The sequence below is a fragment of the Centropristis striata genome, chromosome 12 (genome assembly GCF_030273125.1).
Source record: "Centropristis striata isolate RG_2023a ecotype Rhode Island chromosome 12, C.striata_1.0, whole genome shotgun sequence".
Taxonomy (NCBI): Eukaryota; Metazoa; Chordata; class Actinopteri; order Perciformes; family Serranidae; genus Centropristis; species Centropristis striata.
The window spans coordinates 25543446-25570096 of record NC_081528.1 but is presented as its reverse complement, the minus strand read 5'-3'; the positions used below and the strand labels follow the sequence as shown (position 1 = coordinate 25570096).

The window sequence follows — 26651 nt, the reverse complement described above, 5'->3', positions numbered from 1 at the left end:
TCTGTCAATATTTCCAATGACCCCAACTGCTGCAGAGTCAATTCAGCAAACTTATATGAACAATAAGGCATACGTACACTATTGATCATTAGAGCTTTCTGCAGTATTTGTAACCGCAAAGGGGACAGCTTATTATAAAACATGCAAATATGTGCAAATTCTGACCTATGGTATGGTCTCTGAAGTGTATGCAGGCATTTAAACAGTGTTTATCCGAGGCACTTGTAGGTCACATTTATTGTGAAATGTCTTAAAAATGTCAATATTGAATTCAAATATTCAGATACAGTGTTATTGTACATTGCAAAAAGTTGAAATACACAAAATCTGACCTCAAGAGAATTATATTCACTGTCAACTACTTTGACACTACTACTACTACTACTGTTACTTTCTCCTTATCACTCAGCTGTCTCCCAGACAACAGTCTGAACCTAAACCTACATCAAACAAGCCAATTTAGGTTTCTCACAGTGAAAGCAATAATACGCTTCTATGGTTGTTAAACACAAATAAATTCATTTAAATCATTTGTTTGTGATAAACACAGATTAAAATGATTCAATCCATGTGTTCCAAACAACTAGTTCTCCAACATAAAATGGCAGAAGAGGTCGTGTGTCAGTACCACAAATTACGTAGTAACGTATCGAGGCTCGCGGTACAACGGCCCGTTCTAAAAATAGCACACATGTACGGTCCGCGGTTGTGAAAGGCTGTAGTTTCTGTGGATTTATGATGTAAATCCACTGACCTTAGGTTTAGGGCAAAAAACTTCTGGTAAGGCGTTATAAAAGACAGTTCAAACAGTAAATAAATGTACGTAAATGCCAGAAGTGACTTCTGCAAGCTTTGAAAAAAACGTAAATTACGTTCAAAAATGTGATTCACGTAACTTAAGTCAAAAATGGTTTACTTTTGTTTTCACACGGGATGCGAACTCCGCTCTCTGTGGTGAAAGTCTGCCATTTGTTCTATCCATCCACCACCCAAACACTGGAATCTGCCCCTACAAACTTAAAATCATTGATCAAAACAAAAATGAGTAAGGACTGCACAAAAATAATGCAGTTGTGAGTTGTCCACTAAAATCACTAACTGATGATAATGTTGCCATGCAACCAGTAGCTTTCAACAATCAGTCATTCCTGACCTGACAGACGCTTGTTAGGGGAGACACAGTAGCCAGGTAATGTGTTAAATATAAGCTATTGAAAGTGAAGGTAATGAATTGCACCATGTAGGATTAAGACATAATGTATGCATTAGGGTGCTGCACTAAATTTCTCTGAGGGCCACTATCAGGCCACAGGCCTCACTTTGAGCAACTATGACTCCATTATAGTTATTAAAAAAATCTGAATAAACGACAAATTTTTTTTTTTAGCAGGTTTCATATCACACTGCAACCTTTGGCATTTTTCCTTTACATTATTCAATTCATATTATACTTAAAAACAACACATTTTAGCCATTTAAATAAAATTATGTGCAGTCTTTGTAGTAATTTCTATTTAATTCCAAGCAAAAAGGAAAAAAAATGAAGGTCAGAAGATCTTGACTGCATGTGACAGAAATGACTGAGTGGAACCAGTGTGACACTGACAGAGGACATGCTCACACTGCTGACATGCTGCTTGTGTAATGTGGCTTGTGTAGCATTAAAGCCACACAGTGTTACCTATTTATTGAACAGTAGGATTTCAGCTTTTCAGCCTCCTAACACAATATATATCACATGATCACAATATAGCCCTAACCCACTCAGTGGAGTTTGTTAAATGTCTCTTCTTATTCTTCAGGTGTTAGAAATAACACATCTTAATATTCAGTCTTTCAGTTTATGAGTCTTTGAAGGTACAAATTGGCCTCCTCTGCTTGTTATTTCAATTTGGTTAAACTGTTTTAAAACCAGCCCTGATGACACGCGTCTTGTCTGTGTCCAGACACAGTTATCATTTATATTCTAAACAGTGTTGGCAGTTTCAGACAAGTGTTTCTGTTTAATAAACAGTGCAGACCAGATTAAAGTCTCTGTTATATATACTGCATGTATCGAGAAATGAAGGATGTGGATCATGGTATTGTTTGGACATGTCCTTGAACCATGAGTTTTAGGCAAATTTGTTAAATTGTATGCAAACAAATGAGAATTCTGAACATGTGACTTCCTCTTTTATGGCTGATTAGTTGGGAAATGATCAGTGGTGGAATGTAACCAAGTACATTTACTCAAGTACTGTACTTAAGTACAATTTTGAGGTACTTGTACTTTGCTTGAGTATTTCCATATAATGTAACTTTATACTTCTACTCCACTACATTCAACATGAGTAACATGATCAATTAGACATTTTTTGTGCTACTTACATAAATGCATCCGTCCAAATATTCTAATAATATATTTAGAATATGTACTTGAATCTAAATGGGTCAGTTCTGCATAATGATACTTTAAGTACATCAGTAAGTTTTGAATGCTGGACTGGATTTGTAGTGGAGTAATTTCACAGTGTGGTATTAGTACTTTTACTTAAGTAAGGGATGGGAATACTTTTTCCACCACTGGAAATGATCATGGTATAATTATTTGTAAACATGCTGAAATTTTAAAGAGGAAAAATCACCCTAATAACTCACCACAGACCCTGTTGATTAGCTGTTTAACTGACAGACAAGATAACTCCAGCCTGGCACTGATGGTGCAGTGATGAGCCAACAGGGCAGAGAGGCTTGTGGATGGGAGGATTGGATGACCACACATAGTTAGCCTCATTTCTTCTAGTTCCTGCCAAGCTACTGTAGATAGCAGAATAGAAGGACAGATATGAGGGAGGGGGGGCTCGGGGGGCAATCAGGCAGAGTCAGAATACAGTGTAACTAAAGCGAACCTTGCTCCCTATTCTTCCAGCAATCCCTCTAATTGGCTATCCAGAGACAGTTGCCTTTGTTCCCTAAAAGAGTCAAATAATTAATGCCTCCCGCTGCTCTCCTGGATGCCTTTGATGGCAAACTAAATCAAGTTTGTCCTTTGGTTTGATTGTAGCTGTTTGGCATTGCTCTTACTGTTGTAAACAACACAACAAATCAAGCAAGGGATACACGACCAAAAGCAGAGTCCAAACTCTAGTGATTAAACACATGAAGACAGGCATGAAATGGATATTCCTCTCCTTCTTCTATAACCAGTGAAGGAGGTGCGGTGATGTTATCATGTACTTTGCCATTAGTGTGCAAATGTCTGGAAAGCAATATTTTCTGTGTCTCTCCAAACCATCAGCTGCTTTTTGCCTTTCAATTTGTTACACAAGTAATTTTTATGCCATTCTGACACATTTCACACAAATAATGTCTAGTCAAGTGCAATATTGTCACCCACAATTGTTGATTTATACTCGCCACTCACAACGTGAGATAATAAGTGTGAATGCCAGCTCCCTACTGCAACCATGTCTATATCATAGACCGCAGCTTGTTTCCTTGGCTTTGTGGTCTCATCACAGCCACTATAATGGCACATCAGCTGCACCCAGCTGAGACTTTATACACACACACATATGCCTCTTGTGCTTTAGTGGCCCTCTCCTTCACGCCGGCTTCATAGCAACTAAATTATGCATGCATCAGGAGAATAAATCAGCTTGGACACGCTGACAAGAAAGGGCACATCAGAGAAGCCATAAAATGCACAAGAAAAATAATATTAAAGAAATATGGATGAAGCTATGCATCACTGGCATGCTCTCTGTCTCTTTTTAGTTTGCACACACAAACTGGTATCACTGCCAAAGTGACATCCCAATATACAGATAGTCCAACCTGCAGTAGCAACCACTGTAATTCAGTAGCCCCTTGAAAAACTACAAGTCAAGCACCTGTGCCTTAAAAAGAAGTGATACGAGAGCCATCGTCTGTCACAATAAGCACACAATAAACCTCTATGCTCTCTCAGTGTCCTCTTTTAACTGAACCTGGAATAAAGCCATTTTACCACCTACCCACTGCTAGCTTCAGCAGCCATGAAATTACTGCTGGGAGCTTCTTCTTTTTTTTCATTATAACAAAATGTCCTGGCCTTTGCTTCATGCAGTCCTGGTAGAGGCAGGTTGATTGCTTTGATGTTATGCTATGTCACAGGGCCAATTTGGTTGCAAAAACAACAAATGAAAAATATGTCATTTTCAAGAGTCAACACAAGAGTAAAGTCATATTTTAGCTCTTTTTCCCATTAAAGGTAAGTCTCTGATTATGACATTTTCCCTTTCAGTTCTAGACAATCGTCCAAAGCTGCCCGGAGACTTTTGTGCAGCACTTGATCAATCCTTACACATGCACAACTGTATATGTATGTTAGCTGCCCATATATACTGATATGTCACAGTATGCAGTGAGAGTGAGAGAGGGAACAAAGACAGACAGGGAGCGATGGAGAAGCTCTGAGAAGTCTGTGGGTGGATTTTCACAGTGGAAAAGCGCTACTCTCCTCCCTCCTGCATGTATGCACTTCTAAAGATACAGACAGCATGCTGCTTCTGTTTGATTTGACATGCGCTGTCTTTTTGATTAGGACAACACTTGGCAGTGAGACTGTTTTTTAGTTATAGGCCTACTGTAAACACCACATCAAAGCCTTGGCTACAGTCTTTGGGCCTACTTTGGCATTCGCGTCACGGAGCTCACTATGTTTCTACCATCGGAGGTAAAAGCTTCCTTCTCCCGTGGGCACAGAGGTGGAGGAGCTCGTACAGTGGCTATGGCTGATTTCACATCAGCTATAACGTTTTTTTCCCTCCTCGAATGGACCTGTTTTTCAGTCTATATTTTCTTCCTCTTTAATTGTCAGTAGTTAAACTCTTTCCTCAAAGGCACCTCAATTACCATCTCTTTACAGCTGCTTAGAGATTCATCATCTCATTCTTCATCAACCACCAGACGCTGATTGTCTGTTTGTTACTTCTTTATATAGTGTGCTGGAAAAGTCAAGAGCATGGGTCATATAATCTCAGCAAACATAGCCTATTTCATATAAATTGCAGGCCTGTGCCAGATGACTAATGAGAGGAAATATAAAGCCGTTTTCCTCTCCCAGCCCAAGATTTTGATCTCCACTGCACAAACACTGGAGGGATCCTCAGAGCCCTGTGAGTATACTTAGCCCAGAGGCAAACACTCACCAGGCCCTAAATACTGTAACTGTTTATTCTGGCTTCCTCAAAAGACAATGGAGACGAAGCAGCTCTGGGAATATTTATAAATTAGAAGATACATAGAAATGTAGTTAATGAAGAGTGAGAGTTTGACAGCTGGGGAATTTTTAGTAGACATTTTTAGTGTGTTCACAGCACAGGGAGGGGGTGAAGGAAGCTGTCAGCTGTTGTTTTATGACCTCTCTACTTGTCATATTTCAAGTTCCAAGGCCACTGAGTTTGCGGGGATTTACAGTGTTGACACACGTTTCATCCAGTCAAATCCAAAATCCTTGTGATCGTTCCCAGTCAGGGATCCAGACTGACTGCTTCAGCACCATCCTGACACCATCCCAAAGACAGTGTTAACCATCCCAGAGTGAACGTAAACAATCCCAGAATCGAATTGTTTCTTTATCTACACCACCATTAAATTGTTCAGGATACAAAAAATTATAGTCATTTTTGCTCCATTTCAAAGTAATCCACAAATCAGCTACTTCATTACATTTATTTACTGTCTCCTAGGCCTGTCAATAGCATGAATATCATTTAATATAAAAAGTGCCAACCAGACCCAAAAATGGCACCTTTTCAGTCCAGGCATACACAAGAAAAGCTTACCCGTTGACTTCTTATGTGGTTTTCAGACACACTCCTCTGTTAATTGCTGTTTAGTTTTTATTGTGATATGCTTGGAAGAGATAGATTAATAAAGTCTTGAGAAGATATACACTTTATCTGTGAAGAATAAATCACATCGTCACAATCATTCCATGAAAGACGGCAAAAAAAATATTTTATTACAACTTCATGGGCAGCACAATCATGGCTAGAAGTGGAAACAACTCAACACAACATGTGTATGCAGAATAACACAGTGAGAATTACAGAAAATCATAAAGAAGGAAAAATGCAAGTTGAATTTGTCTGATATATATATATATATATATATCTTTTAATTTGAATACAACAGAATTTATATATATGATCACTTAAAACAATCTTCAGGAATGTAATCTTTGAAAACATACCTGACCTTCATTTTTACATGGTTGGATAACAACTATAGCAACAACAAAAAAAGGAAACCATATATTATTATATTATACATTTTTTACACGTTCCTAGTGGCCTCTAGGCATGAATAAAGTATATTTTTGCCCACATTTTGACATATTCTGTTTAATCCCAGTGCAGGTTAATGGAATATGTTGTGTGAAAAATATATATGAGTGACCGATATTAAGAAATCGCCAGAAAACTAAAAAACCACAACTATCTGCATGGCTTAATATATTACAGTAAATTTTTTTCTACTTTGGTGAACTGACCCTTAAAATAAATATTTTATATCGCAATTTCATATTTCATATGGCAACGAGGAATCACTGTGGTATCTGTAAAGTTCACTTCCCGTTGTTCTCTGCAGGTGTTCAGTCCTAAACTCGGCGTCAAGCCAAACCCCGCAATTATGAGTCAAAGCCATTATCTTTGGGGTTTCAACTCAGTAGCTCTGATGCCCTCTGAGACCCTGGACAGTGCTCAGCAGGGCGTTTCACCCAGCCAGAGATCCTCATTTACCAGAGGATTGGCAAGTTAGAGGGGAGAGCAGCCACATTTACGGTTGGCTCAAAGACCCCCGCCTCTTTTTCATGTGTGTGCTTTAGACTTTGATCCTTCAGAAATGAGTTTTCTTTTTTTTTGTGCTCTTCATTTTGGTTGTTTTCTGGTAGAGTAAGTAATTATTGTGTGCTGTAGTGTAGTTGTTGATGACTTATTTACTTTCATTATTTGATTAGATTTGTAGATTAGACTTTAGACTGATGTGGATTAGTGTAATACCAATGATGATACAGGGGAATGGTGCAGTGTAATGTAGCAAGGGGTAGAGCTGTGGCTGTGAAGCTGACACTCAGTTGTGGCTAATGCTGAGCTGGATGCTTAGAGAAATTTGCAATATGGTTTCTCTGATTTGCCTAGTTAGCCCGGATCAGCTGTGAGATATGAGAGAGAAAGAGAGAGAGAGATGGAGGCCTGTGACACTCTGCACCGTACCCTAATGAGAGGCAGGGAACCAAAGGAGCTGGGCAATGAGATTAGATGCAACTCAATTCAATTACCGCTGAGCCGCCACGGGTGACGCTTCAAAACTCATCCTGTTAAGATCCGGTTCACAGACGAAGAAGAGGACTGCAGCTCTCACTCAGCCGATGTATGCTACGCTGCCACAACATCTCATTCGCAACAGCTCTGATTTGTAAGCACACGGGGCGTCATTAGGCTCCGTCGGGATTTGCTTGCAGACTCTGCAATGTTCTGATACAGATTTAAAAGAAAATGCAGAAATAATTGAGTTTTTACCCATAGCAGCTGTTTATACACTACTCCACAAACTACAGAGTGGGTTCAAGAGTGTGTTTGTGATTAAAGAGAAACTTTAAACCCCCGTTCTAGCTTGAAAACTCCATATATTAACAGAAAAAAAAATACATTTAGACACGGACAAACACCCTGCCCTTGTGGTTACCCAACAACCACTGGCACTCTCACTTCCTTCACTTCCTTTTGCAAATATTAAGTCGTATTCACTTCATTGAAAATCATAAGAATGAGCCTGGAATTATGCATTTGCAAACATGTAAAGAGTAGAGTAAGGTGTTATGGGTCACAAGCCTCCAAAGGAAACAAAAAACACATTATATGGATGTTTAAGTGTAAAAGAAACTCTCACACAGACGTCTCCAAATGACCTTCATGCACTTTCGCCTACATGCAACCCCATCAGATCCCAACCTTGACAAACTCAAGCATGCATTATTAATCTTGGTGCATTCTTTAATTTGGCAGACTCAAATTCACCAGAGGCCTTTGATTGACTTTGACCTGCACCCCATTAGTGTCCGCCAATGGAAACACTGATGCACTGTGTTTGGAAAGTCTTTATTTTTGTGCACAATATATACACCACCAACACTGCTCTCATGCATTGTTTACAGTTTTTGAGGTCGGTGGATGTTGTCTTCTCTTACCTCAGGAGGGTAACATTACTTGGCTTTCTCTGGAAAAATACTTTTGCAATAAACAATAAAGACTGGAACAAGAATCAGTTGATCAGGTAATAAGGTAATTGTAAATATAATTAGTGACTCAAAAAGGCTCAACCCACTGTTTTTAGGGCTTTAATGATATCAGATGGTCACTATATGATTATTGGGCTCCACTATAACATTATCATTGCAATATCTATAGGAAATCTGAAAAAGAAATCAGTCAAATCAGTCAAATTCATTCAATTAAGCTTGAACTGTAATTTTGGTTAAAGTGTTTGGTTAAAATTGCTCAACATTACTCAAAATACATGTTTATGGAGGTGAAGAAAGGCATAGAAAAGTGTAAAAAAAAGGGGGAGGGGTGATGGATTATTATTATCATATGTATTCTTTTTTTTTTAATATCAAGGTTAACTGCAACACCCTTACTACAACGTCCCCTGTGGCTGATGTGGGGGAAACACCCATTGCAACTGCAATTATGTAATTATAAACCCAGCACAGTCACTTATAATTTACACACAATTATCAGCCCATCAGTCTAACCATGTACTACAACAAAGATCACCTATTACCTAACCTAAGGTTTTATATATTACAAACGCAAACAATATGTGTAGTTAATTGCAGGTTGGAACATGCAGCTGTGCTATGAATAATAGCATTGTATGAATATAATACAGTAAAAGCTGAAATAGAAAAAAAAAATTGTGCAGTATATAAATTATACATGTCACAATATGTCAGAGGAGTAGTAACCAGATACTGTGACTCAAGAAAAATATATGAATTTGAACACACACATATACCGTGAATATCAGTCCTGTGAATCTGGAGTTAACATATATAAATTAATACACATTTTACTATGCTGCGATGTCTGTGTGTTCTGTGTTCACAGCATATAATGTGACTGGCGGCAGCGAGCATTACAGCATGTTAAAGTCTCCCTGTCTCAATGGCATGATTAGCTCTGAGGAGCATGATCAGCAGAAGCCGCATGCTACTGCGGCATGTGTACAGCAGGGATTTATAGCTGGTGATAAGGAAATCTTGTTGTTGTCTTCCATAATTTATGTAGTTGACTGTATTACATTTTTAGATGCAACACAGCTGTGAGGCTCCTGAAGGCGAAGAGGTGCAAGGGATTTATAGCTTTCCTCCATGTTAGAAATAAATATCAACAGCTAAAGCTCCAATGCTGTTTAGAATGTTGAGTGCATTGATTGGTTGAAGCTGGAATGGACTTTGGTTCAAGAAAGGTGACCAGCAGATGTGGATTCATGCAGGGAAGCATTCAATAACATTTTTTTTCTTGTCTCCTGGTGCAGATGAAAAAGGAGCTGTCAGTCTTGTTGCTGCTGTCAGATTAAGTTGTGCTCAAAGGATTTTGTTCATTTTCGATTTTGAAGTCTAAATCACTAAACATAAACTTTTCTGCTGACTGTAGGAAAAAAAACAGGAGCAAAAGTAATCCATTCTGGGACAGACTATTTACCACCACTAGATTCCATCTCTTAATTTCCATACAAATGTAAAACTAGGCAGGCATGGAATCTTCTGTGAATCTTAAATGAATCCAATTGTTCCAACACAGTTCAGGGTTTGCTGGAGGCAGGAGGAGATGAGCGGCGCACAAATCAGCAATTTCAAAATAAAAGCCCTCTGTGATTCTAATCTGATTGACAGGACATTGTTTCCTTCGTTCACATAGGAGTTAGCATAAGTCATGTTTTTCTTGCGCCTTAGACCTCGGAAATGAAAATTGGAAATGCACAGATTTTAACACAGACACTCACACATATGAAGCCTAAATCCCCAGAGCACCCCCTGTGAGCCTTTCTGTTTTCTTCTGCCATTTAAAATCTTCTGAGACATGTTATTGTGTCTTTAAAGCAGCACAGGATTCAAACGCTCACTGATACTCGCAGCCCTGAAACAAACCTGTCATTTTTACACATTCACATAGCATGTTCTACACCTGACGTTATTGCCGCGTGTTAAATGGCATTTTTACCTTTACCAGCCGTATTCTCGGCAGCTTCCAAACCTACAGAGACCATTTTGACCCAGTTAATCTGCATGACATCTCTTAATGTGAGAAGCTTTTATTGCTGGGAAGACTGCCATGCTATCCAGCTGGCTTGTGGTTGCTGAGGTTCTGAGCATATGCCTGAGGAAAATGAATAATGCATCCATGTTATTCAAACCTTCATTCTGTAACTTTTGCTTTAGGTGGAGGAGAAGTGAGAAGCTATGCTACATGAGACACTGCTCATGTAAAAGTGATGATACTTCAGAAAATCTTCAGATGTTTTCTCTTCACTTTTAGATTTCTTCCTTTGTGGCTTTTGTCCAAGTAAAATTAAAAGTACATTTGAAGATTTCATGCCCTCAGACAGCACTGCCTTCATCTCCTTATTGTCCTGTGGTGTTTCACGTCAGATGTACAAGTGTTGCTACTTTTAACCAGCAGCCACAGAGGGACTATATGTGTGCCTCGACATGCCCTCAGCATATCTTCTGAACTCAGTGTTGTGCGACAAGTTACATTTGTGAACTATGGGCTCAACTCCTTGGAGATGTGACCTGATAACCGGGGTTGCCAGATAACCTTGAGGTCTGGCAGGCTGGTGTCTCCAGGCAGCAAGCCATAGCTCCTCTGGACAGATGACACGCTGTGCGCCGGCCTCTGCCGCTCGATGCGCCGCTCGCCAAAAGATCATTTGGTAGGAGATGTGGCCGTGTGCTGCAGAGGCGGCCGCACACCGGGAGTGCAGGCACACGCGGCGCAGCAGTCTCAGAGCAAGAAAAAAACAGCCTGCTTGACCATTCAGATGGAATGGAAAAGAAGGGAAATGCAAAAGCAGAGAAATGAAGAGAGTCACAAAGTGGTTTTCTTGTAGCTGTTGTTGTGTCTTTGGTCTCCATGCTGGCTTTGTTGGCTGTCTGCAGCCGGTTCATGGAGATAAGGTTGTACGGAGAAAAGGCTCACAGTAAGAAAAATATATGACAAATGTTTACTTTGCACACTGCTGTTCAGAGTGTGTCAGACAATTTGCATAAATAATACCCACATATGATATTAATATAAACCTTCATATAAGATCTCTATGTGTCTGAATGTGTGCCAGAATCTGCTGTTGCTGCAAGTTTTTTCCCCCCGCCTTTTCTGTATCAGTTAACCACACACGGCTGATGAGAAATGAATGGAGAGATGGAGAAGAAGCTTATTGGACATACAGTTTGCAATTGCATTGTCCCTGGCTTAATGAAATACCAGCAGTGTGCTTGATTTTCATTAATAACCTTCATGTTCATTCTCACCCGTTGTACATTGGAGAAGAGTTAAGCCATTTTTATTTGAGCTTGTGCTACGTGCAATCTATTCCACCAGAAATAGGTCTACATTATTCATTTTGTGGTATGTGATTCAACCATAGTGTTACTGAGCGCTCTGTTAAATGAAAATATTTCACGTGTGAATTAATCATTAGAAGGGCTCATTCTCCATTCTTCTGGTAGCATAATGATCTCTTTTCTACCACTGGCCTGGATGAATCTTTCATTGTCTTTATCTTTAAATGAGTTGGCACAATCCTCCAAGGAGACACGGGCCGCGGTGTGTTTCACCACGCTGTCAAAGTTAACATGTGGCTGAGCTAAGTGCCGTAATTTAATTGATGCCAAGCGCAATAACATCACCCGCTGATCTTTTAATAATATGGAGATACGATTCCTGTCCACTTCATTATGATATTGCCTTCTCAATATGCAAATGTAAATTCTCAACCGCTTCCACACTTGCACAGAAAGTCTAGACTCTAGACAATATTTTAAAGGGCCTGCAGACTTTGGAATGCTACTTTAGATTGTAATGAGATGGCCTTTAACCTTTGGATTCAAGCAAAAACCGCTCCAGAATAAATTAGCAGCTTCTCTTTTACTGTGTGCCAGTCTCTTTTGTGTCTAATCCTCTGGGTCTCTCTCTCTCTCTCTCTCTCTCTCTCTCTCTCTAGGTTTCTCTATACTGCAGGCCATCATGGAGGCAGCAGTAGCTAACAACTGGCAGGTGACCGCTCGCTCTGTTAGCGGCACAACAGATGCGGCAGAGTTCAAGCGGATCATTGAGGAGATGGACAGGAGGCAGGAGAAGCGCTTTGTGATTGACTGCGAGGTGGACAGGATCAACACCATATTAGAACAGGTGAGCCTTACACTTACGGCTGTGAGTTATATAACTAAACACCTACACTGTCCATCTCGTCCTTTTGTTGCTCCCTGCTTTAGTCACATTATTACCAAGCAGGTATTATGTAGAAAAAGCAAATATGAGAAAATATTAAAGGGCCACTCCACCAAGTTTACAATGCCATTTCGTAGTAGTGGGAATCTTGATTTGGACCGGGAGACTACACATTTATAACAAAAACTGGCTGCAAGGAGTAAGAAAGACATCGTTGCTCACCATGGAAGGAGGGTTTAACAAAAGATGCAATTTGAGTTGCATTATGGGAAATGTAGGAATCACAGCAGGATTACAGAAAAACTACTGGCCCAATTTTAATGAAATTTTATGAAAAGGGTGTAGCATGGGCCAAGGAAGAACACATCACATTTTGGAGCAATCCGTATAATAGGGGAGATATACGGTCATGGAAAAAATGATTAGACCACCCTTGTTTTTTTTCAATTTCTTGTTCATTTTAATGCCTGGTACAACTAAAGGTACATTTGTTTGGACAAATGTAATGATAACAATAAAAATAGCTCATAGGAGTTTAATTTAATCTATTTTAATCTAGACATTTTCCATGTTTTTTTCTTGATAATGATTTTGGTTATTCTCAAGAAAACCATTGACAATGGCTAGATATCAGCTGAACAAGAAATGGAAGAAAACAGGGGTGGTCTAATATTTTTTTCATGACTGTATATACATTATTTTTAAAATTTAGAATAGGGCATTTGTGCTGCATTCACATGGCCTCTGAATTGTTTGAAAGAATGTGATCCTGAGGGCAAGAAAATAAAGGAATGCATTGCTTAAATGTTTGAGCAACACATATTACACAGTTGCCCATGAAGTTGGAATTAAATATATTTTTTACCTCTTCCTTATGAAATGATATGGACAATGTGATTTATTATTGACAGATATTAGTGTAGATAAAGTGTACAAAACTTTATTAATCAAGCTCTTCCAAACACATCACAATGAAAATGAAAACCACAATTAACAGAGGATTATGACTGAAAACTAAATATTTCAACTTTATGGGCAACTGTGTATTTTTGGTGTCTATGTTAATTCCACAAATATGAACACAGCAAAGTCAGAAGAACGACTTCCCAACTCAGGAAATGGGACTATCTGAAGAGCACATGAATGCATCATTGGCCTGAGCGGAGGTTTACACTCTCCGAGGGCTGTTCTAGTTCCCTTTTTAAATGGCTCTAATCAATATTTTCCTGTAAAAGGTGAATCAAATGACTGTGTGTATTATGAAAGCAGTCCGTCATCGTAACAATCTGCAGTCTTCAGCTCTGTGGTTTCCAGAGGCAGTAGCTTCACTGTTTTGGTTCACTCTCACAGCTCTCATTAGCGTCATTTTTGGGCACAGAAAAATCTGACTCCAGCGACTAGCTGGTGAACCTAGCAAAAAACATTTAGCAACCTAAGAGCCACATTATTGCCTCCAGAGTTGGTGGAGACAAAACACAGTCATTTTTGGGCCTTTAATTTGGGGAATCATTCAGTCTTTTTTTCATTATCTAACACATTTTTGTCCTGCTTGTTTTGCATGTGAGTTTTAACAAGTAGCTGATATTTAATTCGGTTGAGTCTGTGTAACCTCATTAAGGCTTAACTGTGTGTTAAGTTGAATGTGAGGCACAGCAGTAATCCTACCTGTTTGAGGAGCTCAGTTTGGTTGTTTTTTTGGCTGCTGAGTTAGAGTCTGGCTTGTTTAAAAATCAGCGTGTGCTGAAGCTGCCCGAGAGCCTGGGGTCGAGAGGTCCGAACGTGAGCAGCCATTTGGAGAGACCGCTGCATGATGCATCCTTTTTAATCCTCTTCTAACAACCCCAAACCCCTCCTCTCCTCTATCACGTCCATTGCCTGAGGAGGAAATGAAAGGTCCACCAGTCCTTGTAGTAGGGGAAACACAATTACCATGAATAGATGAGTGGCTATTATGCCATGCATCTCCTCTGTTCGGCTGCCCCGCTCCACCCTACACTCCTCTGCTGGCTGCTGCCTGCTTATAAGGCAATCAGCCCTCCAATTGGATTCTGCTCGTTAACATTCATTTAGATATTGGCTTCTCTCTGCCTCACAATATCCCCTCAACGAGTGTTAGTTTCACTTGTTTTTTATGAATCTAATTTGATCCCAGAGTCATAGTTTAAAGCAGAATGGCTTTTAGTATTAATTTGCTGTGTCTAATTTAATTCTTATGCTGCAAATTTCCTTTCTTTACTATTCAGGGAGTATATTGAAATCTATTTCCTTTTTCTGTTAAGAATGTGCATCAGCTTTTAAGAGAAGCTTAGAATATTTAATACAAATCACATGTGAGGCATATTAATGGTTGCGTCTTTAATTGCTTTCCCCCCTTGCAAACAATAATAAGGATGCAAGGCAATAATTTGTTTGATGCTCTCCTGTTTCTGTCTTTTATCCCATTAATGATTTTTTTCCTTCTAGAGGGAGCTCTTTTCCTTCCTCTGCCTCTATCTGTCAGCATCATACAATTTCTGTCTAAACTTTGTGAGTGCAGAAGGGGAAAATAAAACCTTTACAACAGCTCACCTTGAAAGCAGCAGCATGCTCAATTTTGCCCCTTGTTTCAGTGACAACCTCAGCGTGGGATTTTTTTTGTTGTTGGAGCTAATTGAAATAATCTGGCTGGCTCTGCCAATATGGATGAGTCACAGGCATTCAGAGAAGCTGCTGGACTTCACTCTGCAGCCGCCCCCCATTGGGCCATACCATTATACATTGAAACATGGGATGGACTGGCTCCCATGAGGGCAATCACACCAAAAATGGCCCCCACTGGCAGCTCTGTGGGAACCCGCTGCTTCTACCTGCTGCTACAGTTCTATTAACCAATGATTGACGGATAGCGTTTCATCTCTGGACAGGAGTGTGAGTTTGAACAGAACCTGTGTGCCGAGGCCAGTGTCTGTGTGTCGCAATGTCGAGGTGTCGCTCCAATCCATCAAGGTCACTGCTGTTGAGAGAGGATCATGAGGAAGGACAGATTCAGCCAGCTGATTGCTGGGGGAAATGGGAATCAGCTCAGTGGCTTAGTTTTATGATTTCAGCCGGAGTAATCCCACCACAGAATGAATGTCTTTATACCAGGCAATGAAGTTCATGGAGTGTAGAACTGTCTTGAATAGGCAAGTGTGGAGCTTCCACAATTTGCCACAATTGTTGCACACAAAGAAAACTCTCCGTGCTGCTCTTCATTAGCTCCACTTTTGATCCAGTGGGTGCTAATGCTTCGGTCCCGCTGGGCCTTTGTTGCTGTACTGCAGTAGTTCACTCCTCTGTTGGAGTTTCTCCTAAATATTTAAAGGGACATCCAGTGGTAGTAGGGATGGGTCTCGAAACCAGGTATTAAAACCCCGGGGCCTGAATTATTAAAGAACGTAGTATTGATAAGCTCTTACGTTAACGTCGATCATGCAGCTGCATCTCCTTTATCTTTGCTGGGGATGAGCGCCTCAATCTACACTCTCTTTCTGTAAGACAATAAAACCTTTGTGAGTAAAAAGCCAGTAATTTATCTATACACCTGTTCAACAAGCATAGAAGCGAATATATATATATATATTTCCTGCATTATATTATTTACTTTATATAGTGTCATACTTTGCTGTTATAAATGTTACTGTTGCTGCTTTAGAAACAACATATAGTTATATCTTATATATAAATTCTAATACTGCTCGAAATTTAGTACTTTTTAAAATAATATAATTTTTAAAAGCAATTATATATTTATGAAAAAGAACCAATTCCAAAGTGCCTATTATGTTACATGGGCTATACTTTAGAAATGTTGCAACAGAAATAGACTATCAAATCTAAAAATGTATATCACTGTAGTAGACACATTGAATTACCATAAATCATGAAACAGTAAAACACACAGTTTTAGCTAAAAAACAAACATTTTGGTCAAATTAATGAAGAAATATCACAAGCATTGGATTATTCTGTCTAAATTACATATTTTGCTGATGTCTACAGATCACAATACAATAAAAAACCTTTCACAATACAGTAAAAGTGTACCGTAATGTCTGATATATTCTCACTGTACTTTTCACGATGAAGTTCTGGCAACCACAGCTGCCGGTATTTTACTGGATACTATACTGTGTTTTTTTCAGTGTACATTTGTTTCCTATTTCCCAATCTGTGAATCTAAGGTGATTAAAACAAGCACACACAGTCATGTTGAAGCTGAGTTTTGAGTGTTGATTTGTTGTATAGCTATTAATAATGAATCACTTTTATTGTTGTTAGTCGTTATGAATTTAATCTTACAACCCCGATTCCCAAAAAGTTATTACACTGTTGGAAATGTAAAGTGCAAAAAAATACTAAAAGTTTTTGATTGATATTTAATTAAACATCTCAGACATTTAAATTATATTTAATCTTTGAACCGATACATTCTGAATTCTAAATCTGATAAATTCTCTTTTTACATAATGTTCCAACTTTTTTGGAAACAAGTTCAAGAAATCGTATCAAGAAATATTTAAATATTTCAACCAAGAAGTTATTATTTGGCATACTTGTTTCATTAAAAGACACATTTTTCTCTTGTTAAAATTGTTGCACTTTCAACAATCAATTTTGACGAATCAATGAATTGATTCAGCTTGTATTTCAACCAATGTGCATAACGGCAATTCATTTAAATGGACAAGGGCTCATCACAGACACACACACACACACACACACCAAAATACTGAATGAACCTGCTCTACAGTCGTAAGCACACTCAGCTGAATGTCACTTTTATTAGCTTCATTTATGACTTAACATGATGTAGAAACATGGTAAGGAAAGTATTTGCATACTGCTGCATCAGGCGGAGAATTGTTTGCTCGTATAAGAGAAGAGTGAGTCTCCCAACAAATTTGTTTTGGGATGCTGAGGGGAACGCTACACCCGGGCTATTATCATTTTATGCTGTAACAACCACTCAGGATTTATCGCCCATAGGACTTTTCCATCAATACACTGCACTGCAGATAAATTAACCCAATGGCAATCCTTCCCTTACGACAAAACCGGGAGAGCCTCTGCCAGCTCTGCTCGCTGAATCATATCCAACGAATGTGTTTCATTGAACCATCTAGGTTTATGATATTATATGCTGAGAGAGAGAAATGTTTGTGGCATTAAAGAGGGGCAGTATAAACAAGGACTATGATTGAGTTTAAGATAATCATGTTTGCATTAGAACCACTTGTCCTAATGATGATTTTTCAGAGTGAGTATGTACATGCTGGTCCTGAGTGCCTGCGTTTGTGTTTGACTGTATATATACTGTATAATGCCTAATCGGATCCATCTATGAGATTGCACATATAGCATCATATCTGCCTTTACGATCCTCTCTGGCCCCTTTCCCTCCTGGGATTTCTGTGCTGGAGTCTGCTCAGAGGCAACAACCTGCTCATCACTAGTGTAAAGAGAGGCAGGCGGAAAAAAAAGGAAAAAAAGAACGGCGTCTGGGACAAGCCCAGGGCACGCAAGCTGTTCAAAGACAGGCAGGCAGCGAGCGCTCTGCCAGGCGCAAAGCTGCATTTTCATGCAGGGAAAAGAAAAAACAATAAGAAGTGAAAAGGATTCACAAAAAGAGAAAAAAAAATGAGAGGTACATCTGGGGATTTGTTAGGACAACATTCTGCCGCCTGTAGAGGCATGAAGGGTGGCCATATTGCCTCCCCACGGAGGATTGGAGATCCTCCATATCCCTGTTTCTGCTCTTGAAGAAAGAACTGTGAGAAAATCCACAGTTGGATGTCGTATAGAATGTGAAATCTTTGTGTTATATCAAATTTCAGAAAAGGGAAGAAATCTGACCGTGGGAGAGGTAGAGAATGGACGATAGATTGACAGTAGATTATAGAAAAATGTCACCAATAAAAAGAAGATACTAAATCAGTATCAAGGATGACACAATATCAACGTTTTGTAAAACAGACAATGACATGTGTGCTCATGTAACAAACTGGCAGACACAGATGTAACTCGAGGTATTACAAACTGAAATAAAATCTCAATAAATGTACTCTGGCACTCTTCGATTTGAGTTGCAACACAAAATTTGCCACCTAAAACCCTCCCAGGCATTCAAACCTCCTTGATTACTTTGACTTCGTTTTCTGGTAACGCTTCCTGGCATGTCTCTCAATTTGTTGTAAAAGATAGAGGAGGAGAGAGGCTAGAAAGTGAGCTAATGTCTCTGCTGATATGGAAGGTGCTCCAGCTTATGTCCCCAGGCTACAGAGAGAAGGGGCTGACAGAAATATAGCCAAACCCATCCAGCGCGACGTAAAGCTGGGGATACGTAGTACTTTTAAATCCCCGGCACCAACCTTGGCTGTTGAGGTGCCATTTACAAACTGCGATTATAGAATTAAATGGGATTAAAGCGTTATCATTAAACAGAATGTGACCTGCTGACTCCACAATTGAATGAGAGACCGGTATGCTGCCACTCTGACAATTTGCACGTGTAGTTATACATTTATCAAGAACAGTCTTTTAATAATACTGTCTGTAAACCAGATACTTTTTTACCTTATCAATCAAGCAAAATTACCCTGATCAGTTTCAGTGAAAACAAAGTAGGACATCTTGCTGTTTCCCAGCCAAGGTTTGCCACACAAACATGAGGGCGTCCCAGCTGCCGTGTCAGGGATTCCTTCCTCCCAACGTATCAAGTCTCACATTGTTCTGGTATCTGGTAGCAATGATAGGCATAATCATCTGAATGTGAGTCAGGTGTTTCTAAGATGTTCAGCATTTGGGGGAAAGCCAACACTATATGCCCCTGCTATCTTCAGGGGCATATATATCGCGACTGCCAAGAAAAGCATCTCAGCTCAGCCACTGCTGGCCGTTAATTAGAGAGTGCTCACCAAGAGCACTTCTACCAAAAGCCTTGAAGCAGAACTGGAGACGGAAGAAGAGAAAAGTCCTTTTGTATCAAAGCATATAGCTCAAATTCACCCTTCTGATCCATCCTGTGTGAAGTGGAACATTTTGGTATCTCTGCAGCCATTAAATTATATGGAATGGCTCGTGCAGCTTGTTATTAACAATGCTTCACAGTGTTATTTAAAGTCTGAGCCAGAAACGTGTCCCCTCATTGGAACCATGAATCCGCATCCAGATGTCCCACAGGAAATCAAGGGTGGGATCAATGCTGTTAGCAAGCTTTTAATGTATTAACATTTATTTTATTTATAGTTATACTTGAAGATAGATGGATAGACACACAAAGCAGGGTACGTTTTGGGGGGCGTGGCTACCTTGTGTTTGTGGTTGTCAATCAGCTCCACCCTCTCGTCGAATTATGGTCACTTCTGGCTCCAAAAAAACAAGATGGCGACGGCCATAAATGCCAAACTCCAGGCTTCAAAACAGTCAATGGGTAACAACACAGTGCCACTTCTTTTATATAGTCTGTGGTTAGACATAGTTATATATGTAATAAATCATGTCTATTAATTTGTAATACTCGCCCTGTGTATTGTTTAAATTGTCCCCCATGGATGGAGCAGTGACCCTCTTCTCTTGGTCCAATGACCCCCTCATAGACAATCATTCCTTTAATTCTTATAATCTTTATCATTACACCATGCCAATTTAGACTGAAATAACACTTTGAAATAGTGTCTCTAATATGGGGACTGTTTTCTATCACTACAGATTTTATGTTTGGGGAGTGAAAAATAAGCTTTTTAACACATCACCTCCAAAATTGCCAGTGGTATATTGGACCATTTTCATTTGGAGTTTGATCTTTGAGTTTTCATATTTCAGGAAGAGGCTAAAAATAATTGCATCATTATTTGCTCGTCTTTTATATGCCTCGTGATATTTACAAACTCTGGGGAACCTATCATTTTCAGTCTGCTTCTTCCAGTGTTGTGGCAAACTCCACAGTGGAAAGGTCAAACTTGGAGGAAAACGGTCTGGCGTTCCCTGAGAACGTGTAGCTGTAGTTTTACATTAAAGCTCTCTGTCTGGCGGGGCGGAGGCATGGCGAGTCTGGATGAGGGTGAAGTCAAGGTCATCCTGTTTGTCTGTCCCCATCAGGCTTTAAAGAAAACTCCAGTCTGCAAAATGCAGCCTCTCCTTCAGCAGCAGAACAAAAGGTGATGGAGCCAGTTAGTGGATCGATGTGCAAGAGGGTGCACTGTATGAAAAAGAGGAATGGCATTATTGAAGGGGTAGCACACTAAACACATTTCTTCTCGTCAGTGTCACTGGGAAACAGAATAATTGGTTAGTAGGCTTGTGTTTGTATGTATGTGCTCTAGAGGCGATTAACGGCAACAGAAATCAATTCAAGGCGAATGGTGGGCTCAAAATAGAGGGTGATGAAAATTCAAGCAGGGGAGTAGTTTATGAAAGTCAAGGGAGTCTGTGCTTCTGGTAATAACCATTTTAAGCTCAAGCAAAACCATAGGCATTCATATTTTAACATTTTATCATGTTGCATGATTAGCCTAGCTTAGCATAATGACAGGACTCGGGGGGAACAGCTAGCTTACAGTAGCTCCGTCCAAGTAGTAGGATTTCTTTTAAACTTTTTTTTATCTTGTTCAGCTGTTTTCCAGCATCTGCAGCTTTCAGCCTTAATGCTGAATTGAGCTAATTAAGTCCAGATTTCATCTACACTTTTGCGTTATTTTTTTTTCTCATGTTTTCTCAATTAAAATGTGGCAGTCAAACGACATTGCATATTTGCTTAAGTAAATATATTTATGCATTTCAATGGAACTACAACAGCTAATGTCCATGTTAACTCCCTGTCAGCAGTTGTCATTCACATACACTGCAACAGAAAAAAAACAGGCAAGGTTTATGTTTATTGTCTATAAATGAATGACCTACAATAACACATAACATTTAACCTTTTTGAACCACAGCCATCTTTTCCTTTCACTGAAGGGAAACATGAGAATATATATGTTTTTTTTCTGTTTGTGTGCAGATTACAAACATGCATCACATGTATATATCGAGCTTTAGTTGTATTTTTCAACTATGGACAGAACAGTCTGTTTCCCACTTGTGTGTAGATGGTAACCCAAGATTTTAAACTCTCACAAGATGAGGTGAGGTATTGACCTCAAATGTTTTGGGTCAGGATAGGCCGGCTGGAAGTGTGTATTGCAAGAGTTCTAGGGTTACCATGTAAACTAAACCCTGTGACCCCCTGTTTCACTCTTTTCCATTTTGGTCCATTCATTTCAATACAAAATGAGAAAAGTCACTTGATTTTTACCTCAGAAACATTATGGTCTCAATCGCTAGTAAAAAAAAAACCTTCTTCAAGAAAATATGATATTGGTGTAAATAATGTGGCCCCATTTAGAAGAAAATAGAAGATAAAGAATCTTGATGCCTCAAACGGAGTCCACAAACCAATGGGTGATGTCACTGGGACTATGTCCATTATTTATACAGTCTACGGTGTGGACTCTATGTCAGATTTGTTCTGCGCATGTGTGCAAAGATAAGATTAAATTAGCCTCAGTGTTCTCGTCTCAGTCCCGATACAAGTGCATTTCCCAAAACTCTGCCTTCAAATCTCTGTGACTTAACAGCACTTTGAACTGCTTATTCATCTACACAAGCAAGCTAAAGTTTATTTTCTTTTATCTTATCTGAGTAAATATTGTTTCTGATAAAAGGTTGTTATTGCTCAAATAATATTGCATTTAAAAAGGAAATACAAGAGAATCACATCTTCGAAACACCATTAAAAGATAGTTATCACCATCTGGAGTATCGGGGGGGATTTAGGGACAGGGCAAATCAGCGGTACATCACAACAAGAAACAAAGAAATCTTTCCGTCTCAACTGGAGTCAGGTCTTGCCGTCTGCCTAATTAAAAGGACTGAGGGGAGAGGATGGCGTGATCTGGCCTGAGGTTCTGTATATCTCTGTGTCATCAGTGTCTCGCTGTGCTTCATCCCAAGGTTGCTGCTTGTAGCTGCTGCCAGGCTGGCTGTGAGCTGCGGGCAGCAGGCGGGGGGCGAGGCCTTTCCCTGCCCAGCTCCGGGGCAGGTGTGAGGAGGCTTACGGCCCCAGTCAAGGTTAGCACATGGCGAAGGAGTGTGGAACTGTGGAGGTTTGTCCAAGAAAATGCAGCAGGGCTAAAAGTCTGAAAGTTAGACTTGTGAACAATAATAGTGGGATCAATCTAGCTCTCATATCACTGCAGTGGAAATGTTGCAGAGATTTCTTTTCATGGAGCTGTCTGTCATTTTCTCATTAGACGCAGATTGATGGATTCTAAAAGCCAACTCCTGCTATTCCTGCATTATAATCAGCTCATTTCCTCCTTGATTCTATTTTACTTTCTTGGTTTGTTCCCCCTCTGTCTGACATCCTGCAGCGTTGAAGGTTTAAAGCCCTAATGATGGGGAAGCTGTCATAGAACGCTGACCCACCCAAGCAGCTTGATAGCGTGAGTGAAATGCTTTGTGTGCTTGTGCTCCCTTGCGTGCCATTCTTTTCGGAAAAACACCTTTCCTTTTTTCGTGGACAACCTTCAGAATTCCACAGAAGAGAGTTTTTTCTTTTCGGGAGGGTGCTCAGTCCAAGCAAGGGTGATTGTTCGGTGCTACTGTAGTGCACCCAGGTCAGTTTAAGTTCACTGAAGCTGAATAAAAAACTGTAATTGTAGTTGAAACTGGTGAAACTGAAAACGTCCTTCAAAGATTTTTTTTTTTGCAGGCTCGGATGTGAAGATACACGTTTGCTTTTCTTCACTCTCTCCTACTCAGCGGGAATGTCATAAAACATCCACAGTAACAAATATCCAACGTCCCCGACCTAACACGCACACACACAAACAGATGATAAACTGACAGTTTGTTTTTGTGACAGAGCCAGAGCCAGAACATGTGCAAACATGCTGATTTTGCTGTAAACTTGTGTAGCTGTGTTTGTAGAACGCAGATGAAAACCGAGACATGGTTGACAGGTTTCTGCATGGCAGTCGCTCAGAAGTCCATCCACAGCAGACTGCAAAGTCATAAATAACAGACCTCACGAAAGCCCAGTTGAAAACCCTGTCCAGCATGTAATGTGCAAAAAAAGCCAGGATAATTTAGAGTCCCACTATTTGATTTATCTGTAGGCCAAGAACAAAAGGAAGAAGAAAATGCAGAATAAAAGGCAGCATATGGTTGGTTCTACACTGATGGAATGGCTTAGAACACCACTTACTATTTTCAGACAGGCTGCGTGGGTTGAAACATGCTGTTATGCTCCGAAGGTGTGATATTTTCAAAGCAGAGCGAGATCTACATCTTACTGTCTCACTGTAAATGCCTTTGAAATTTTTTTTCCTATTTCTACCTTCTGTCCAACACTTGCAGAGGACTTCAATCTCTGCACCGTCAATGACTTCAAAGTGAGCGGAATATTTAAGGGTGTTCCACATTGTTCCTGTTTCTCTCTCATTATCGGCACCTCCTTAATGAATGCTTCCTCTCACCGCTCTCTCTCTCTTGTTATTCTGCAGTCCACTTCGCTTTTGTTTCAACTTCAGTGGCGTCCCGGACGACGCGGCATTTACACAGATTGTTGTAGCCACTTATACAAGCCGTGGCTCTTAGCTCTCATCTCATGGGTGGTTTACTGTATCGATGTTTTTCTCCCATAGGTTGTGACCCTGGGGAAGAACAGCCGTGGTTACCACTACATTCTGGCCAATCTTGTGAGTAATAACTGAGCCGCTCCCCTGGGAGGGAGCGGAACCTGCTTTTTGCTGCATGTGATGGGACTCAGTCTCAGCCATGAGCACAAATGTGCATGCACAATAAGTGGATTATAGGCTTTTGTATGAAATCAGGGGGAAAAAATGTGTATATATTTTGCTTTTCCTGTATACATTAGGCTTGTTATGTTATTCATGTCTAATCAATCACTATCTGGCTGCTGTGACACACTGCATATTTATCTTAATGAATATATTCATATTTAAGTATAGTTTAATGTCCTAAGCAATAAATAAACAGCATTTAACCTTTTTAACCATATTTGGAGGGCAGCCATCCTTGTCTCCCACTCTGGGGAGGAAAATGTTCATTTAGCCTTGATATTAGCATGAGAGTTTTAAAGTGGAGGCCGGCCCCGCTCTCACTTGCTGATCCCCTGCTGCCGTTTCCTCTGACTCTAGAAGATGTGATTATGCAGCAGTCGAACACATGTCCTTGCACGCCATGACACAATGCCGCACTTAAAAAACAGCAATTTGACCATAAAAAGAAGTAACTTCATGTCATAGCTCCGGGGTGAAATAAGGAAAGAGAGGCTTTTGAAATGCATTAGAAAATGTTTTTTTGTCTTTTTTTCACATGGTAAAGCAATCTGAATGAAAGTGGGCCACCTGGTTCAAATGAAATACTCTGTCTTCTCTATGAACCAGCACAAACTCTTAAGCATCTACTGGCAGGTTGTTTATCTGTAAATGAATTCAGGTTATACTACACACAATGTGTGAAGTGAAACATTTTCCTCGGCGTAATGGATAACACATGTTGCTTTCTCATACAGCAGAGAGTTTGTAATAAAATTCACCTTGCATGCTGCCAGAATAGCTGCTAATATTCTGTGGTGCTTCAGCGCAGGTTTTATTAAAAGAAAAAGAACCTGAGGGAAAAAACATGTGACGAGTCATCTCCTCCTCCTGTTTCTCTTTTGTCTCATCTTAGGGATTTACTAATGTGAGCTTGGACAAAGTCTTCGCCGGTGGAGCTAACATTTCAGGGTTTCAGATAGTCAACCCTGAGAACCCGATTGTGCAGCAGTTTATGCAGCGCTGGGAGCGGCTAGATGAAAGAGAATTCCCAGAAGCCCGAAACACTCCTCTGAAGGTACTTTTCTTGCAAGGCCTTTCACTGAGCATGCAGAATACAACGCTCATCCCTTCTGAAGTGCTCTCTATCGGTTCTTCTCCTCCTCTCATCCTCTGTTTGCCTTTGTCATTCTGTGTTCCTCCCACCCCTCGAAACCTCCTCTTTGCTTTGCATCCCTCCCAGCAATCAATATATCGATAGGCGGTGCAAGGCAAGGTTATATCGCAGCTTCTATTTACATCTAATTAAACAATGATCAAGGAAGAAATGGATTTTGAATGGCATTTAATTAGATTTTGTCATGGTGCAGTGGTCAACAAACAAGTGGCTCAACCCCCACTGGTGAAAAGGTCATGAGAAGTTGGAAGGGAAGTGCGTGGGAGATAAAATCATGCATTAATGCTCTATTTACTTACAGACTCTGCACTAAAAGTTTCGAAAGAAGTCCTGACTGTTAGACAAGTCTTGGCTGTTTTAATCAAATCTGTGTAATCAAGCTATTTTTATCACAAGCAAGACATCAGAGCTTGCACCCGCACCACCCACGCTGACCTGACTGGGGGGCACTGACATGCATGAGCTGAAAGGAACACATGAACTGCCCCAATTTTCACTTGGATTCATTTTACTGCAGACTTATGCAAACAGATTCATTTGAAAAGCTTGTATACCAATTTATCAGTCAAACAATTTTATCAGCCGATAATGTCCTATTACAGACATGTGGGTATCTATTGGTATCAGAGTATGTGCTGTTTGATATGCGCATATACAAACCTTTTTGTACAGAACATATGGTTTAGAAAAATATCATTGGGTAACTTAGAAATGGTTTTAACTATTTATTTTATTTTTATCCTATTTTTATTTATATGGTAGGCAATTGACACTAACTAAACACACTAATTGTTATTTAACTTTTTATTTTATTTTCATTCATTCTTAATTCATATTGTTACCAATTAACTGGTACTAAACATACAGTACTAATGTTAATTTAACTTTTAATTCAATTTTAATTTATTCTTATTTATGTAGTTAGCAATTGCCTTGTATTAAACATATATTACTGATGATTTTTTAGCTATTTATTTACTATTTTTTTATTTTTTTTATTTATATGGTCAGCAATTGCTGATACTAAAGATACAGTGCTCATGTGTATTTACCTAAGGTTTTTACCTATTTATTTACCTCTATTTATTATTATTTTATTCTAATATGAAAAATGGTGCTCTCTACTTTTTTTCACCAAAAAAACAATAT

General features: G+C 39.6%; 1 protein-coding gene across 5 annotated transcripts in view; it reads left to right on the top strand.

Moving 5' to 3' along the window:
* gria3b (glutamate receptor, ionotropic, AMPA 3b) overlaps positions 1-26651 on the top strand; it is a 91821-nt gene that overhangs the window by 34638 nt on the left and 30532 nt on the right. For all 5 annotated transcript variants that reach the window (XR_009395309.1, XM_059345815.1, XM_059345814.1 and 2 more), the window contains exons 4-6: positions 12259-12446; positions 24191-24244; positions 25242-25403. Coding sequence is in view for 4 of the 5 variants with exons in the window: in XM_059345815.1 (XP_059201798.1) it covers positions 12259-12446; positions 24191-24244; positions 25242-25403 (404 nt within the window). In the remaining variant the exon portion in view is untranslated. The remainder of the gene's footprint in view (positions 1-12258; positions 12447-24190; positions 24245-25241; positions 25404-26651) is intronic.